The sequence below is a fragment of the Elephas maximus genome, chromosome 8 (genome assembly GCF_024166365.1).
Source record: "Elephas maximus indicus isolate mEleMax1 chromosome 8, mEleMax1 primary haplotype, whole genome shotgun sequence".
Lineage (NCBI taxonomy): Eukaryota > Metazoa > Chordata > Mammalia > Proboscidea > Elephantidae > Elephas > Elephas maximus.
The window spans coordinates 15,673,933-15,692,357 of NC_064826.1; the positions used below are offsets into that span (position 1 = coordinate 15,673,933).

The following is an 18,425-nucleotide window of genomic DNA, read 5'->3' on the forward strand; positions in this document are numbered from 1 at the left end:
AATATAGTTCATAAAGTTTATGTTGTACATTCTAGTTTGATGAGTAGTGTCTGGGGGTCTTAAAATCTTGTGAGCTGCCATCTAAGATACAACTATTGGTCTCTATTCATCTGCAGCAAAAGAGAAAGAAGGAAACTCAAGAGTCAGACAAGGAACCAGACTGTAAGACTAATTGTCTCCTTGAAGCACAGCCTTCTCTACCCTGAGACCAGAACTAGACGGTAACCAGCTACCACTGCCGAATATTCTGATCAGGGTCACAATAGATGGATTGTGATAGAAAGGGTGAAACATGTGGAATGGAACTTCGAATCTTCAAAGAATTCAGACTTGCTGAACGCACTGAGACTGGAAGAATCCCCGAGACAATTGCCCTGAGATATTCTTTAAACTTTGAACCAAAACTATCCCCTGAAGTCACCTTTTAACTAAAGATTAGCTCAAAAGTAAAGAATGTCATCCTTGAATACTACGCACTTTTAAAAAATTATCTATGTGAAACCACATGGACAAAAGTTACTCTAAAGCATAGATGAAAAAGTTGGGGGACAATGAGATTAAGTTAATGGAACTGGAACAACTAGAACAGAAATAATGAGAATGTTGTCACAATGTGAAGAATGTAACCAATGTCATTGAACTTTATGTGTAGAAACTGTTGGATGGGAACCTATTTTGCTGTGTACAGTTTCACCAAAAATAGAATAAAACATGTATTTTTTTATTTTTAAAAATTAAAATTTAATTAAGAGTGAAAAACTATATAATTTATAAAGTGAAACATTCATTAAGCTGGATATGAGAATTTGATTCAATCCACAACACATCAGGCAAGATATAAGACTTCGCTTCCTGTACCTCTTCCCTTAAACGGTAAGCATGGGGCAACACCAGCCTGAGCCTATTCTCCTGTCTCCAATGGCCTTGTTCTGACATTGCAGACATTCTTATGCCAAATTTCTAAAATTTCACAAACACATCTACTTTGGAAAACCATGCACCCTTGGATATAGTTCAAACCTATAAATGTCATTAGAAATTAACAAAAACTTAAAACTAAGAACCGTACACACTTATTAAAACACGCACACACCGTCCTCACAACTACTGCTCTCGAACGTTTGCTATAATAACATTTCTGAGCCAGCATTGAACGTGACGGCCCTTGAGAAATCAATTATGGGACGTTTGTGCTAAGTCTCTACTATGTCCTCACTCTTATGAAGACACCGAAGCCAAGATGTAAAGTATGACTTTACCTTATTATCCTCTAGGTTGAGCACTTCCAAGAGGTCGTGGTTCTCTAAGCCTTGGAGGCTACTGATCTGATTGTTGGACAGATCCAGATTCTGTAGTGCTTTCAGGTCCTCCAGACCTGTGATCTTCTCAATCTGGTTATTGCTCTAAAATTGATAAAATAAACTTAACGTCTTAAAGGCCATTCATAGGACACATTGTAATGACAAGTTTTCACTTTGGATACTGCCCCAAATCTCTTAAAATCAGTAAGCCATTCTTTTTGTTGTTGTTTTTTTTCCCCATTTTCATCACTCACTTTCTTCAACACATACGCACACCCCAGAAAGAAACTCCAATACTTCAGCTGGAAGACTCAGAATATAATATCATTAAAGCAAGATGAGTGTTCAAATCAGTGGGAAAGACAAAAGCTACGTAATAGAAGCTTTTCACATTACACACCTAAAGCCTTAATGACAGCATAATTCCGTGTGTATCTTTAGAAATAGAAATGTAATGTAGTTCTTTCATCACTATCACAATAAGCCACTTGAATATTGCAGCTCCCACATAAACTTGTTTGCATAAACCTCCTAAATGTAGCCCCCTCACATCATGAGGGCTGTGGTAGTGTGTTACAGTGGTGGTTTCCAATGGATTATGCCTCCAGGTAGTCATGCTCTTGTGCAGTGCCCTCCTCTTGAATCTAGGCTGAACCTATGACTTATCTTAGCCAAAAGAATATGGTGTAAGTGCACCAATTCTTAGCCCAAGACTTAAGAAGGCCTGGCAGCTTCTGCTTTCTAGTCTTAGACACCCTAAGCTGCCATGTAAGAACTCCAGCTACCTGTTGGAGAGGCTTTGTGGAAAGGCCACACGAAGGGAGGCCTGAGACTAAATAGAGAGAAAAACTCAGCCATTCCAGCATCTTAGCTGAGCCCAGCCAATCTGCCAGCTGAATGCAGCAAGATCAGCAGAAGAACCACACAGCTGGAACCAGCTCAGATTCTAGAATCACTAGCAAATAAAATCATTTTTTCTCTAAACCACTACATTTTGGGGTGGCTTATTATGCAATGGAAACTCTGGTGGTGTAGTGCTTAAAAGCTATGGCTGCTAACCAAAAGGTCGGCAGTTTAAATCCACCAGGCGCTCCTTGGAAACCCTATGGGGCAGTTCTACTCTATCCTATAGGGTTGCTATGAGTTGGAATCGATTCCACGGCAACGGGTTTGGTTTTTTTGGTTTTTATTACGCAACGATACATAACCAAATAATTTCTTCAACACTCACACATGAATATCTTCTCAGACAATGAGAATAAAACAAAGAAAGATTTAAGATTCAAATGTTGTCTTCTTTCCCAACCCGTATGAACCCATAACAACAAATAACAGTAAAATAATTTACATTTTCTTATACATTTTCTAACCTCATATCATTCTTTGGGTTTTTTAGTCTTGAGGTACAAGAATATGTCACGGTAAAGCTAAACTTTAAGTTGCAGTTTCAAATCATAATAAAGGGCGATTTTGACGTTTCAGTTAATGCTATGTCATGTCCGTTCTTGAATTTTTAAAACTTTTAACATGCATTTAGGAACTAAACCAAAAAACCAAACTCGCTGCCATTGAGCCTATTTTGACTCACAGCGACCCTATAGGACAGAGTCCTATAGGATTTCCAAGGAGCAGCTGATGGATTCAAACCGTCGACCTTTGGTTAGCAGCTAAAAGCCTAACCACAGTGCCACTAGGGCTCCATTTAAGAACTAGAAAATTAAATTAGAATATTGCTGTGCCATGTATAGTATTTTATCATACATGTTTCCAGGTACATTTAATAGAAGAGCTCATTTTCATCCTATTTTTCATAAGATTTTACTTTTACAATGAGCAAGATTTGTGTTCATTAGCATAATTCTATGGCTTTTTAAAATACATTAATAGAATGTTGATAATCTATAAAGCTGGGTGATAGTACATGGGGCGGTTCATTATGCTATTCTCTTTATTTTGAGATATATATTATATAAAAAATAAAAAAATAAAATAAAAAAATAAATAAATATATTATATATATATGAAAAATTTCATTATGAAAAAGAAAATATATTCATAACTGTTCGCCAAAGGTAAGTCAAATTTCCTACTGTTCAGAGTTCAAAAAAAGTTACACAAGGTGTAGTAGAAAAGGGAAAGAAAAAACAACATTGAACTTGACATAATACCCATATTAATTTAAGGAGCCCTGGTGGCACAGCGGTTATAACTTATTGAAATAAGACTGCGATACCCTATCCAAAATATGCCCACATATCAATATTATATACAATACATTTCTTCCCAAAGAACGTTGAAGTGCTTTAGATGTGTCACATAGGCTGTAGTCCTTCTTTACAGTGTCTCTGATGGCTGTCAGACTGGTAGATGAATATGAGTAGAGTGAGGCACAGAAAAGTTTAATTAGATAGCCTAGGGTCATAAAAGAAATCAGAACTCAGAAATATTCAGAACCATGGAATTTTTGAATCGCCAGAGTCATCTAGTCAAACCCTTTGTCCGATGCTGAAAAACGGATGCATTTCTCCAATATGCAGTTAGCCAGTTTCTCCTTAAACAGTTCTTCCTGCTTGTTTTATGATGATGGGGGGAGAAGGGCTTTTAGAGAGGAGCTACTTTCTTAAATAAACGAAGTTAGAACGATTCTTAATCTGCAAATTTGGGAGAAACACACACACACAAGTGCCTCTTACCAAGATAAAACAAATTTTAAAACTTGAACTTCATTATCATTGATTGCTAAGAAGCTGGTCACCAGAATAGCCAGTAGAGTGAACTTCATTTTCCCGTACATTTATGGCAAAAGTTGAAGTTGGAGAATTAACAATTGGTTTATATAAAGAATTTTTCTCTAAATTGCAAAATGAATAGTTAACTAAAGGAATTGGTTTTCTGAATCCATGAACTAAAAAATCAAAGTACTTAAAACTATTGAAACAGTATTTTATAGATTTTTATTAGAATTTGCAAAAGAAGACCTTCCTAATCTCAGGAATTTTAAAGGAAAATAAATGAGAGCATCTGCTGTACGTTCTAGTTCATGTTTCGTAATGGTGTGAGAAGTGGGAAGAATCCACCTAACCCATTAGTAGAAAAACTAAGAATGTTATGCTTATTCTAAAATCTACATAAGATAGAACCGCCAACATGGGTTACTTATCGAGTTATCAAAACCAACTCTTAAAAGTGCTATGTGTTGTTATTCTTAACCATGAGGTCAATTCTCATTCTCTTAGGCACACCCACATATCTCTTTCCAGGTACCATGCTCCTCCTAAGGTTGATGGGTGTGTCACTACAGAGAAGATACCTGACGATAAGGACACAGTTCCAACAAACTGCAAAGTGAGTGATACCTGCTGCCAACAATATTTCATATCATCAGCATTTTAAAGGCTACTTTCTTTTATAATTTAAAATTTTTCTATCCTCCTCTTATCCATTTTATTTTCATTTATGCTTTGCTAACATGCTTTAGTGGGCAGAAAACATACAACCTCAGGTAAATTATTAGACTCTTCCATGCCTTGGTTCCATCGTCCATACTGGGAAGCCAGGACTCTGCCCTCATCAAACTCGCTGTAAGGAAGAAAGGATCTAGAAAAACCATTTGAGCTAAAAGTTCATGGAAATAAGACAGGAATGGCATATTGTATCTGTCAAAAATCTGCATATGCCCTATGTCATTTCAAACAACAGCTTCAGTATCTTCCCATGGGATGCTCAATTTAAGAAATTAATAAAGCTATAAGCCTCACTAAGGAGCCCTGCTGACACAAAGGTTAAGCACTAGGCTGCTAACTGAAAGGTTGGTGGTTTGAACCCACCCAGTGGCTCCGTGGGAGAAAAGGCCTGGTAATCTGCTTCCATAAAGATTCAAACCAAAATCAAACTTGTTGCCGTTGAGTCGATTCCCACTCATAGCGACCCTGTAGGACAGAGTAGAACTGCCTCATGCAGTTTCCAAGGAGCAGCTGGTGGATTTGAACTGCTGACCTTCTGGTTAGCAGCTGTAGCTCTTAACCACTTTGCCACATAAAGATTACAGCCTAAGAAACCCCATGGGGCAGTTCAACTCTGCCCTCTAGAGTTGTTGTGAGTCGGAATCAACTCAACGGCACACACGACAACAACAAGTCTCACTGGCTTGAGATTCTCCCTGTCTACCCAGTGATAGGTGTAATGAAGAACAAAGGCATCAAAGGTAATAGGAAGGAGGAAGAAAGGAAGAAGAAAGAATCCTGGAAAATCCACAAACTATCACATCTGCCCCCAAATTAGTGAGCTACACTGTTACTTCAAAAATATTGCGTATGTCTTTGGAACTATTGTAATCCTGTTGAATTTGCTTGTAAATGATCTGTGCTTGCATTGTCATAATCACGCAGCATGTCACGTGGCTTGTTGGAAAGAGTGCTGTGCACGGGGAAAAGATACACAAGTGTAAACCTTCTGATTGGAATTGTTCACTTACTCTCAGCCCAACTTCTGATTCTCTAGAATGGGAGACTACCATGCATTAATATAAAAGAATTGCCAAAATTCAGTGCACAGAGAACATCTCTTGGTTCATTTGAAGGCAATAAAGTGTGACCAGCAATAATTAGTATGTTTAAACGTTATTTTCACCAATAAGGAATTGCAAAGTATGTTTTTCAATTATTGTTAAAATTATACCTTTCTTTCTCAGTGTAAAAAGTCAATCTGTAAAAAAAAAATTCACTTTACGTATCAAATTTGAAAATCATTGTAATTTAGTGTGAAATACTGATAGCACACACGCAAAAAATATAGATACAGAAAGGAGCAAGCAAAACGGAAGACAATACCATTTCCTAAAGGAATTAACTCTTCATAAACTTGAAAAATCCCAAGTAATCACAATTCATACATTTGCCAAAACGTCAACTGCTACTTCTATGAAGAAGAACATTTTTGTTAGACTCACCAGACAAAGGATTTTGATCGGTAACATGCTTAGGCCATTAATTGTTGTGATCTTGTTATTGGCCAAGCTAAGGTGAGTTAGGTTACTGCATAGCTCCAGTCCTTTGATTTCTTCTATTTCATTGCCTATATACCATGACTGTGTTTAAGGAAAATGGGACTAAAAGCATTTGGAAGAAAAGACAAAAAAAAAAAAATCAGTGCTAAATAATCCTAACAAGAATCAGACAACAGCTTAAACAAAGCAATATCAAATGCCCAGGAGAGGACACACATTAAACCCTGAAACAGGAGCTACACTGTTGTTACTACTAGTCGCTGTTGAGTTGGCACTGACCCACGGTGATCTTCTGTATAACAGAAGGGAACAGTGTCCAGTCCTGGGCCATCTTCATGATCACCGGCATGTTTCAGCCCATTGTTGCTGCTCTTGGGTCACTTCATCTCATGGAGATTTTCCCTTGTTTTTGCTGTCTCTCCACTTTACCAAACATAAGGTTCTTTTCTAGGGCTTGATTGGTCTTTCCTTACGACATGCCCTAAGTAAGTGAGGCTTGCACCAAGCTCTATCTTTCTTGTGACCAGACAATGTCATTCTGTAGCAAATAGGTGGTCTTCTTCCTGTTAGGGCGAACAGCCCTTTCTTTTCTTTCTATCTATGTTGGCTTCTCTTCTCCCTTTCAAATAAATTGGCTTAAATTCTGCCTTAGCTTCCTTACCTGTTGATTAAGCTTCCGTTCATTGCTAAAATTTTAACTTGTTGGCTCTGTCTTCCATCCTGATAGTCATCAAAAACTGTAATCTCAAAGACACCAATCCCACTCACCTCTCTCTGTCTTCAATCTCTGTAGCCAGTTTCTAGGATTTGATGTCATTTCTCCATCAAAGCCCAGTTTTCCCAACCAGATAACCTATGGCATCACCATTCTCTCAGCTACTTGTAACTGGCAGAGCAACCAATCAATCATCATGACCTGGATTTCTTTTTTTTTTTTTTTTTGCTTTAAAATATTTCTTTAATTACTTCCTTCTTTTTCATTCACTCCTCTGACAACACAGTTCAGCTTTAACACCAATGGGTACCTCTAATATCCTATTCTTCCTGTCCTCAACTCACTCTACACATCGTGGTCAGGTCAACTGTTTCAAAAATTGCATGGATATCCTGCTTCAACTAAGATTCTCAAGGGATGAATTTCAAATTCCTCACTCTGGCAATTACGGCCCTTCGCTCTAAGCGAAACCTGTTCATCCAAATTTATCATTATAACCCAATGGAAATTCTCCATTTCTGCCATGTGAATCTTCTCAACAGTTTTGAAATGTATCAAGAACTTTCTTATTTGGCGGTACTTTTTTTAATACTACTTCCCTACTTTCTACACTCTACCCACTCTGGGGTTCCACTTTTATTCTTTCCTATTTTTCAATGTTCATATTAAATCAGCATCTTTAAGTATTTCATCATGACAGCTAGTCCTCATTTTTGTATTGTTTCTCTTTGATTACTTTTTAATTACACAACTAAGGGCAAATGATAGACTGGGAGAATATATAACATACATAGTAGACAAAGGATTATTATCTTGAATACATAAAGAACAGAAATAAATCAATAGAAAAAAAGACCGAACAACCCAATAGAAAATGGACAAAGAATACCAAACGAAAAACCAAACCCAGTGCCGACGAGTCGATTCCGACTCATAGTGACCCACAGGACAGAGTAGAACTGCCCCAAAGAGTTTCCAAGGAGCACCTGGCGGATTTGAACTGCTGACCCTTTGGTTAGCAGCCGTATCACTTAACCACTACACCACCAGGGTTTCCAGACAAAGAATATATCCAGGCAATTCCCAGAGGAGCAAATCCAAGTGGCTAATAAACATATGAAAAGACGCTCTGCTTCACAGGAAGTCAGGAGAATGCAAATTAAGACATGAAGCCATTCTTCGCCCACCAGCTTGGTAAACATTTTAAAGTACAAGGTTTTGAAGAACAGATACTTTGATACTACTGAGTGACAGCGTTCATTATTATATAGCCACTTGGGAGGCAACTTACCAAGACTGATTATAAATATGTCACAGCAATTCTATTTCTTGGTATCCACTCTAGACAAACTATTTTTTCTCAAAGTCTTCACTTAACTTTTAACCCACCGTTATCTCCTTTCCATTATCATTGTAGCTGTTGTTAGCTGTCATGGAATAGGCCCCCAACTCATGGTGACCCCGTGCACAACAAGACTGGACCATCATGACCCAAAGAGTATTCATTGGCTGATTTTTTGGAAGTAGATTGCCAGGCCTTTCTTCCTAGTCTGTCTTAGTCTGGAAAGCTCAGCTGAAACCTGGTCAGTGTGATAGCAACATGCAAGTCTCCAATGACAGATGGGTGGTGGCTGCACATGAGGTGCATTGACCGGGAATGGAACCCAGGTATCCTGCATGGAAGGCGAGAATTCTACCACTAAACCACCGCTGCCACCCCCACTACCAAATGTGGCTAGAGTAGTTTTTACAACAGCACAATGCTTTCTCCTCTTAATTACTCCTACAAACAGGAGATACATACGTGCCTACCAGCAATGGCAAAAGTCAGTAAGGAGGAGGACTGGACCATATAGAACTCTGAGTTCACGTTCGCTTTCAGAAATACCCTCACCCCCTGATCTTCAATTGTCTTAATTTAAGACCTTCCCAAACTGTTGCTTGCCCTTCCTCCTAACACTGTTCTTTCATGTGTCTTGGGACTTTTCAGTAAGAAGAAATACAATCTGATAAATCACTAAACTATTACAACGAATTAGCCTGTGGGGCTAATCGTCTTAGGTATATTCTAATTTTAAAAGACCACTACCAGGAGAGTCTCAAAAGAACTCGAAATCGTCATACTGCATTCCAGCACTAACGTTTTTTATGATTCTGTGACAAAATCTTTCACAGCAGAATTTTTGATCTTAGGTGGAAGCTGAGTGCAGGAACCCTGTGGCACGTAAGTATAACTTTATAACTAGGGGAAAGCCCAACGATATATTTTTATATTTTGGCGATGCTGTCAGTAGTTTACAGTGCTTGACATGAATTATTCACTAGTTCGGTGTGTACTCTTACTCATTTGTCTACAGTCACAAAATATGGCTTGGGTGTATAGGAAATGGTTACTGAGAAATAAGGAGAAATCCATCACAATTCTCTTAGTGGAGAAAGCCACAATGATAGCTTTAATCAAAACCAGTCCCGAAAGATCTGTATCACCTCACCAGTGAAAGGTGTTCTTCACGATAGGAGTGAATCTCTCTAAAGACTGGCGCGAGCGTACAGCTTAAATGGCTGCGTAATAAAAGTGGTAACTACCAATCAATTGCCAAAAACACTCCGCTGCCGTTGAGTCGATTCCAACTCATAGCGACCCTAGAGGACAGAGTCGAACTGCTCAACAGTTTCCAAGGAGCGCCTGGCGGATCTGAACTGCCGACCAGTCGCAGCATGGGAAAAACAGTGAAATTCAGAAGACAAGTGAGTCTCACGATAAACTTTTACCAAATAATCTGGGACGTGTCGCTGAACCTCCCTGGTCTCAGGCTCTTCGGCCATATAGTTAGCAGTGGATAGTCTCTGGATTTAAAATTCTATGAATTTTTTTTTTTAATTCCATGATTTTACAATCATAAAGCAAATTCTAATAAACAGCCAGTCAATACTTATAAAGAATAACGTGTATTCTTTCTCAAGGATAAATCAATTTACTTATCCTTGGCCAGGTGTATCGTCTTGCAGTTTGATTATCAATTAATCATCAGTTATCTGCATAGGGAGGGACAAGACAGCACAGTAAGATAAACTAAAAAATTGATATCTTGTAGTCGTTAACGATTCATTGAGGCCTTAATTTAACCTACCACAATCACATTGTTGGTATCAGTAGCTTAATAAGCCAATTAGTTTTTATTTTAAATGTTTTTCAAATAAATTAATTTCTAATTCTAACGTATAATTTCAAAGATGTTAATTCCCGAGTACATAGACCTGGGTTCAGCTTAATCCCTCACGCATCCCTGGTCCATGCATGGCCTACTTATTTACTTTTTAAAATACAGGTTTCCTCTGCTATCCGAAAGTAGAGTGTTCCTATGAAATCTTTCCTAAGCTGAAATGGCATAAAGCGAAGAAGCAATTACCATTAATTTATATGTGAAAAAAATTTGAGAGTTCCCAGATCCAAAAAGTAACCTACCAAATAGCCCATAAAACCTAAAATAGTACTAGCATACAGCAACAGCAGGAGTGATACGATAAACGCACAGCCTACACGAAGCAGAGGTGCTGTATGTACCGTGCAGTCTCACCTACCAGAATCGGGGAGACAGTGAGCACACACGAAGGCTGAGAGGCCGTGCTGATGGGAGCCCCGGTAGCCTAGCGGGCGACGACATGTGGGGCTGGGTTGAAGAGCGGGGTTTATATTAACTGTGCATCTGATTAACTCCCATCGCCTGGGGTTAACGGGCCACGTTTCACCCGCAATCTGTGCCCCACATGGGTGCAATCCTGGTATTCCCCAAGTAGCGTCTGCCCCCGTTTGGAGGGGTCTTTCTGGGTTTGACTCTCACACTACCTGCCACTCTTGCTGACCTGGGTGCGCGCTGCCTCTTTAACAGCTGGCTGTAAAAAAAACAAAAAAACAAAGGCTGAACGCTACGTTGGCTTTCTTTTTGTAAAAGCAAAAATCCTCCCGGGATTTCTTTCGGTTAGGTTAGCGAAAACAGGGGCTAATTTAGGTCTTTCATAAAAGCCAAGCGGCATAGGGCGAACTTTCAAAGAGCGGGGGATGCCTGTATAATGAAAACTCTTGAACCTGCCCCACCCCACCGCCCCCTCCCCCAGAACTGCAGCACTAAAAAAAAAAAAAAAAATTTTTTTTTTTTTTCTGTGCTCAGCTTTCTTGTCCCATCCTTGTGACCCTGCTCAGAGGTTACCACTGTCCTGGATCTTCTCCTTCCCTTTGAGTTTTATACTTAAACTATATTATCCACTTTTATTAAGATTCATTCTTTTTGCTGTATGTAGATGTAATTTATTCATTTTCCCTGCTGTACGATATTCTATTGTGACTATACCATAATTTATCTTTTCTCTCATCAGTGGGAATTTGGGTTGTTTCAGTTTTTTGTAATTACAAGCAGTGCAGTTATGAACATTCTTATGCAAGCCTCCAGGTACACATATGCAAAAACCTTCCCCATATGTAGGAATGGAGGGGCTGGTCATGGGAAAGAGGATGCTCAACTTGACAATATAAGATTGTTTGCCAAAGTGGTTGAACTAACTTTACACCCACACGCAAGGTATGAAGTTATCCTCCTGAGCTACGTGCCCTCCAACACTTGGTATTTTTAAATTTCTTAAATTTCATTGATACAATACAGTATCTCACGGTGGTCTTCAGCTGCATTTCTCTGAATACAAATGAGTTTGAGCATTTTTTCATGTTTATTAGCCTTATCTGTTTCGTTTTCTCTAACACTCTTTTTCACATAGTTTGCCCACCCTCTTATCCAGGTCATGGAATGTGTTTTCTTTAGGTAGGTCTTTAATGCCCTTCGATAAAGTTTTATTATGTTCTCCCACAGGTCTTACTCATCTTTAATAAGATTAATTTTTGTTTTTGTTACAAATGGTGACTCTTTTTAAAGCTGTGTTTTCTAGTTGCTTCTGGTGTAGAGAAATGCTGTTGATTTCTGTTTATTGATGAGTCGGAAGCGACTTGATGGCAATGGGTTTTTCTGGTTTTTTGAAGTCATAAGCCAGCCACCTTGTATAAACTCTCTAAACTTTCCCTGTTATTTTCAGAATACTCTATTTCAAGTTCTTGCTTATATTCTCTGTAGATAATCACGTCATCTACAAATAATGACTTTTAATGTCCCCTTATCAATCTTTATACCTTTAATTTCTTTCTCTTGTTTTATGGTGCTGTCCAGAACTTCCAAAACAATAATGGATGGAAGTGGTAGGGGTGGATAGCCTTGTCTTGTTCCTAATTTTAAAGGAGAATGCTTAGAACATCTTCCCAGTTAGATAAAGTTTGTTGGGAAAAATCTTTTATAGATGTTTTTACCAAGTGGAGGAAATTCCCTACTATTAATTTACTTATTATCTTTTTAATCTCAATTAAAGTATATTAGTCTTCTCAAAAAAAAAAAAAAAAAACCCAGTCAAGTCTTTTTTTTGTCCCCAAAATTAACTTATAATCTTGTCATAGTTTTGCTTTTCCAGAAAAACTTTTAAACCCCACCATCTGTATCATGTACAACATGATACACTTGAATGGCACAAAAGAGAAGCATGTTTAGTACTGTTTAGGAACTAGCCTACTACTTTTTCCAAACTATAAGATATCTGAGAAGTTTATTTCATGAACAGTGTATGAAAAGTAGCTGGTATGGGCTACTTGTCAACACGCCTTTGTTTTTCAAATGCAGGTAAGGAATAGTATCGTGTTATATTCTAATTACCTGCCATGTCTGAGTTTCAATGGCTCAGATGTAATAACAGCTTTTTATACTTCAGAGATAAGACTCAGTTGCTACACCTAATGTCAAGGGGGAAAAAAAAACAAACCCTACTTTCTTTCCTCATGATATTTGACATGGACAAAGTCATAATAGTTTAGTTTTCCACATGGGAAGACAAAATTATGTAGAAACTATGACTTTTCTGACAGAAAGGTTTTAAACTGTATCTTCTGTTTTGAGTTCAAAATACTATGTGGGTGTGTTTCTTTGTTTCCTTTGGCAATTCCATGCTGTGCATAGAGGAATATTTGTCTGGGAGACAGAGCTCCCCACGCTGAGCTCCAGAGAATGAGTGTCCCCGTCTTTTTTCTGGGTGCCCTCAAGGGGCTCTAGATTCTCAGACTCTAGGTTGGAAGGCACTCCACAATAGCCCCAACAATGGACTCAAACATACCAGCAATCATGAAGATGGCTCAGAACCGGGAACAGTTCATTCTGTCATACGTAAGGTGGCCGTGAGTTGCAGGCAACCTGACAGTCCACCACCACCACCACCACCAACTGGATGCTCCATTCCTTTCACAGGAAGGAGTGTAGGGGTCAGCCGACTTCTAGACCAGGTTTCTCAAGCTTTAACGTGTAGACGGGCTGGGGGATCTTATTAAAAATGCAGGTTCTGATTTAGTAGGTGTGGGTGGGAGCCCAAGAATCTGCATTTATTTCTTGAAGTTCCAGGAGATGCTAGTCCTCCTTCTAGATGGCCTGAGAGCGCTGCTGGTTGAGCGGATTTCTGGGCAGTGAGACTGTGTCTGCAACTTCAATCTCTATGGCACTCGAGCACAAAAGGAAGGCTTTGTGGGCAGATGCTGCTAATGTGTGCCACTTCCAGCTTGTCATCAAGATACCAGCCTATTAGGCCACATTCCGAAGAACTGGCTCATTTCAAGAGCATCATCTCAATGCCCACCAATTGTTCATGTTTACACGAGTTCTGAAGGGACTGGTGCTATGCTCTAAGCTTTTCACCGTATGTGAATAAAATTTTGTTCTACAAAATATGTCAAGAAAGTGTCTCTCCGTTCCCCCACATCTCAGCCTGTCATGAAGGCCATGTCGTGGCTGCTGCCTCATCCCTGGAATGAGGCATCCGGGGGCAATTAATTCATTTTCCACTCTGCCCCACAAATTCTCTGGTGGGTAGGAAGATACTTACGGAGAAATAGAAGGGCTGCTACCTTGTTACCCAGAGAACATGGGTCTCTGGTGTAAAGAAGACTCCGGCTCATTAAACTTGCAAATCCCCACTTAACCCCTTAGGCTCTAGAAGCTGGAGCACACTGACTAGAGAGGAGATCCTGTTTGCATGGAGTCTGGGGTCGGTCAATAGATGGGGTCATGAAGTTGTTACAAACCAAACTTTTTTTTTTTTTTTTGGTGCTGTAGGCATATTGTAAATATACTACAGAAGCTTCTGCCACCCATCTGTCACTTTGTCATAGTACTATGGTGGCTTGCCTCTTGCTGTGATGCTGGAAGCTATGCCACTGATACTTCAAATACCAGCAGAGTCACCCATGGGGGACAGGTTTCAGCAGAGCTTCCAGACTAGGACAGACTAGGAAGAAAGGCCTAGTGATCTAACTCGGAACATTAGCCAATGAAATCCTGTGGATCACAGCAGAATATTATCCCAGAAAGTGCTGGATGTCATCAAGAAAGACCAATCAATAGAGAAGAACATCATGTTTGGTAAAGTGGAGGGCCAGAGTAACAGAGGGAAACTCTTAACGAGCTGGACTGACACAGTGGCTACAACAACGGACTAAAGCATACCAGCGATCGTGAAGATGGCGCAGGACCAGGCCATGTTGTGCACGGGGTCACTGTGAACTGGAGAACCTCAGTGTCAACTAATAACAGAGAAGCTTGCTATTGAAACAGAGATCAGTGTGAATTGTTTTGTAAAATAACTAATGGCTAGTTTTCCTACGACAAAATCTGGATTTTTAAATGGTAAATTTATATAAAATAGGGCATAGCTTTAAGTAAATCTGAAGAAAGGAGTTAAAATCAATTAAAATGCAATTTCTTACCTCATTTTAGAATTAACAGTAAACACCCAGTGACCAGGAGAATGACTGTCTTAGCTGTTCAGGTACAAGGGTTCCTGGCAAGCTTTGACTTACAGTTTTATTCCTTAGTAAATAAAATACCTTTCTTCATTTGGGGATATCAATTCTTAATCATTTAATGAGTCACCCATCTCCAGTGAATTGCTTATCTGGTATTATTCCATGTCATCTGGTACACATTCCTCAATGGCTCGATTAACCACACTGTCCCCCTTACTCATTCAAAGGATACTGTCCAAAATTAGCTTAGTGAGAGCCTGGTACGCAGACAGGTCAGACATTTCAGAAATTTGGTTGCAGGAAAAATCCACCTTCTGGCGAGGAAAAGAGAATAGGCCACATTTTAGGCTTCATTTATCTTCACCACAATCACGTATCGCATATGAGGAAATTAGTTCTGCATGTAGTTAGAATTCATTATTGAAAATACCCTAAGGCTCAAGCACTCATCTGACGCTAATCATTTTCTAACTGGGACCTTCGTCCATCCACTTTGATGGGGACTAAGGAGGCCCCTTGCTTGTGGCTGTGACCACATTAACACCCCTCCCAACCCCCCACAGCCTGAGCGCGTCAATCCCCTAGTCACTCGCTCCATTTTCAGCATTTATTTTAAAGCTCCTTGATTTTCCTCCAGGATTTACCTCAACTTTACTCTTAGTTTCCACTATTTCTTTCATTTGCTCTAAGGTCCAGGAAACGGCGTTCGCTGGTTTCATGCACATATCTTGTTTCCCTTTTCTATTCCTACCTCAATATATTCACCACATCACCCCCTAAATGTCAGAATTATCCTTCATCTCTAGCCCACAGGCCTTCTCTCACCAATTTTCCATCCTTGCTCAAAATTGACTCCTTTAGGAAGCATTTTCGCAAGATCAGCTCTTCCCAGCCAAAAAGAGGAGCCCCTCACTAACAAAGAAACGCAAAGTCCAATAACTTTTGTTTAATTACTTACCTACTGGCAAAAGATAAACAAAAATTATTTTTTGGAAAACGAAGAAAAAGCCAAGTTTTTTGAAACACCTACATTGGTAAATGGCTGGGCACATTGAGATCATTTTCTGGATAACTCTGAAGCAACTATATAATAAGCACTATGCAAATATTCTTCTCTTACCCTTTAAAGCAGCGACTCCACCCTCCAACATTTCTTAGTATTGTACGATTATTGTAGCAATGCATTAAATACTAAGTACTTCAAATATTAAAATCTTTAAGTGCTAACTAACTACTTTCAAAACTGAAAACAAAAATCTAGACACAACTTTAATGGCAAGGGTAGAAAAAAATGTTTAAGTCATTTACAACATAACAAAGAGACAACAGTCATTTTAAACACAAGTGTGTGAACCCTGTCAATATATACCCAAAAAACCAAACCAAACCCATTGCTGTCAAGTCAATTTCCGACTCATAACGACCCTGTAGGACAGTGTAGAACTGCCCCATAGAGTTTGCAAGGAGCACCTGGTGGATTTGAACAGCTGACCTTTTGGTTAGCAACCATAGCTCTTAACCACCATGCCTTCAGGGTTTCCTGTCAATATACAGAAAGGCGCAAATAAAATAGCATTAAGTAAAACAGAAGTCAGAACACAGGATGTTCTGCCTGTACAAACTGCACTAAGTGAAATGCATATTTTGACTAAAATTGAAGTCAGTTTGACAGGATGTAAAATAAGTTTAATGTTCACTCTGTTCTCCTCTATAATAAACCGGTCCCAAATGATGGACCAGGAAGACCTTTATCATCATCTGGGCTCAGGCGAGTAACACTTTCTCCTCAACGCCCTTCATCCTTTGCTGTAGCACATGTCTGCTCACGACAGCTGTCTGCGCACATACCCTCCACGTACCTATAGGACTGGGCTCACTGAGAGATCCTAGAGGGGTTATGGTCCTGCACAAAATGGCCGTGACGCCCATGGGAGCCCAGACCTAGCCGGAAGCACCCATGGAATCAAATCAGCGTTCACTTCACCTGCTAAGGGCGAAGGCACTCTAAGAACTACAGAGGAGTGCAAGTAGGAACCACTGCTCTTCAGGAAATGTCTGCTCTCTCTGGCTGATGCCACAAGGACTGGACTGTTAAATACTAGGGAGGCGGAGCTCCTCAAGAGGGTGGGGCGCGGCGGATTAACCAGTAAGCATGATACACGTGGGCTTAACTGGGCTTAGTTACCAATCTGTGGTGCACAATTTCACCTCATTTTTACCACATAAGTAAGCACAATTAAGCCTGTGCATACCTTGCTTATTGGGTAATCGGTCCCTGGGGTGGGACACAGTACACAAGCATGATTTAAGAAGGAGATACGGGCTTTAGGGTCACTGACAAGGGTTCAATCCCAGCTCTGCTACCTACCAGCGAAGGGTAAGCAGGTTACTTCGCCTATCTGTGCTTTAGTGTCCTTGTCTGTAAAATGGGTCAAGAGTGTGGCCTTGCACCTTTACTGGGAGGACTCCCAGCCCACGTTCACGGGGCATTCACAGGGAGCTGAAAACCGGACCAGGGACAGCCCAGCACCTTGCAACCACTTCCCTAAAGTTGCTGATACATTCGCTCGTAATTCTCCCAGATCTTGGAACTTTAAAGAGGGGGGTAGGATTTATGTTCATTTGTGAGGTTTTGGGGGGAGGGGGAGGCAGGGGTGTGAATAGAAGAAACTCTCGGGAAGTTTTTCCGAGCACAGGGCTTCTGTTGTTACCATGACTGATTTCATGGAGCTTGGGGCAAGGGGAAGGAGCCCTGGTGGCGCAGTGGTTAAGTGCTTGGCTACTAACTAAAAGGTGGGCAGTTCAAACCCACCCAGAGGCTCCATGGGAGAAAAGACCTGGTGATCTACTGCCATAAAGATTACAGCCTAGAAATCCTATGGAGCAGTTCTAGTCTGTCCTATAGGGTCACTGTGAGTCAGAACTGACTAGACAACACACAAGCACAAAGAGGGCGTAGGGGTATTGAACAGCCAAGGGGAATCTGAGCGGCTCTTCAAACTCAACTCCTGGTAAGTCCAGGACCACATGGTCCCACATGGCATACAAATTGGCACCTTGTGTGGCTGACTGGGACAAAGGAATCTTACCCCCACAAAAACTGCTATTTTAAAGGGGAAAAGCACACAACTGACCAAAATGGAAGGATGCGAAACAACAGAAGAAAAACTATAAGGGCGTCTTGCAGGCAGTATGGGGAGGGACGGTCAGAGCCTTCATTTCAGGTTCCAATAGTTGTGAGGCCTCTGCGTGATACTTCGGATCTGAGTTAATTTGGTTTGTGAATAAAACTAATACAGAAGAGCAGACATCCAGTGCTTTTTTATTAAATATTTGAGTCCAATAGAATACTAATCACATGGTCTGGTAACGGCTCCCAAACTTGTCCGCACATTAGAACTACCTGGGGATCTTTCAAAAATTCCGAAGCCGGGGACTTAACCCCCATAACCCGTTGCCATGGAGTCGATTCTGATTCACAGCAGCCCTATAGGACAGAGTAGAACTGCCCCCTGGGTTTCCAAG

The 18,425-nt window shown here is 40.1% G+C and overlaps 1 protein-coding gene across 1 annotated transcript in view; it reads right to left on the minus strand.

Moving 5' to 3' along the window:
* LRGUK (leucine rich repeats and guanylate kinase domain containing) overlaps positions 1-18,425 on the minus strand; it is a 133,646-nt gene that overhangs the window by 94,061 nt on the left and 21,160 nt on the right. The window contains exons 5-7 of the mRNA XM_049894621.1: positions 15,133-15,214; positions 6,250-6,374; positions 1,260-1,403 (exon numbers count right to left, since the gene is read on the minus strand). Coding sequence (XP_049750578.1) covers positions 1,260-1,403; positions 6,250-6,374; positions 15,133-15,214 — 351 coding nt within the window. The remainder of the gene's footprint in view (positions 1-1,259; positions 1,404-6,249; positions 6,375-15,132; positions 15,215-18,425) is intronic.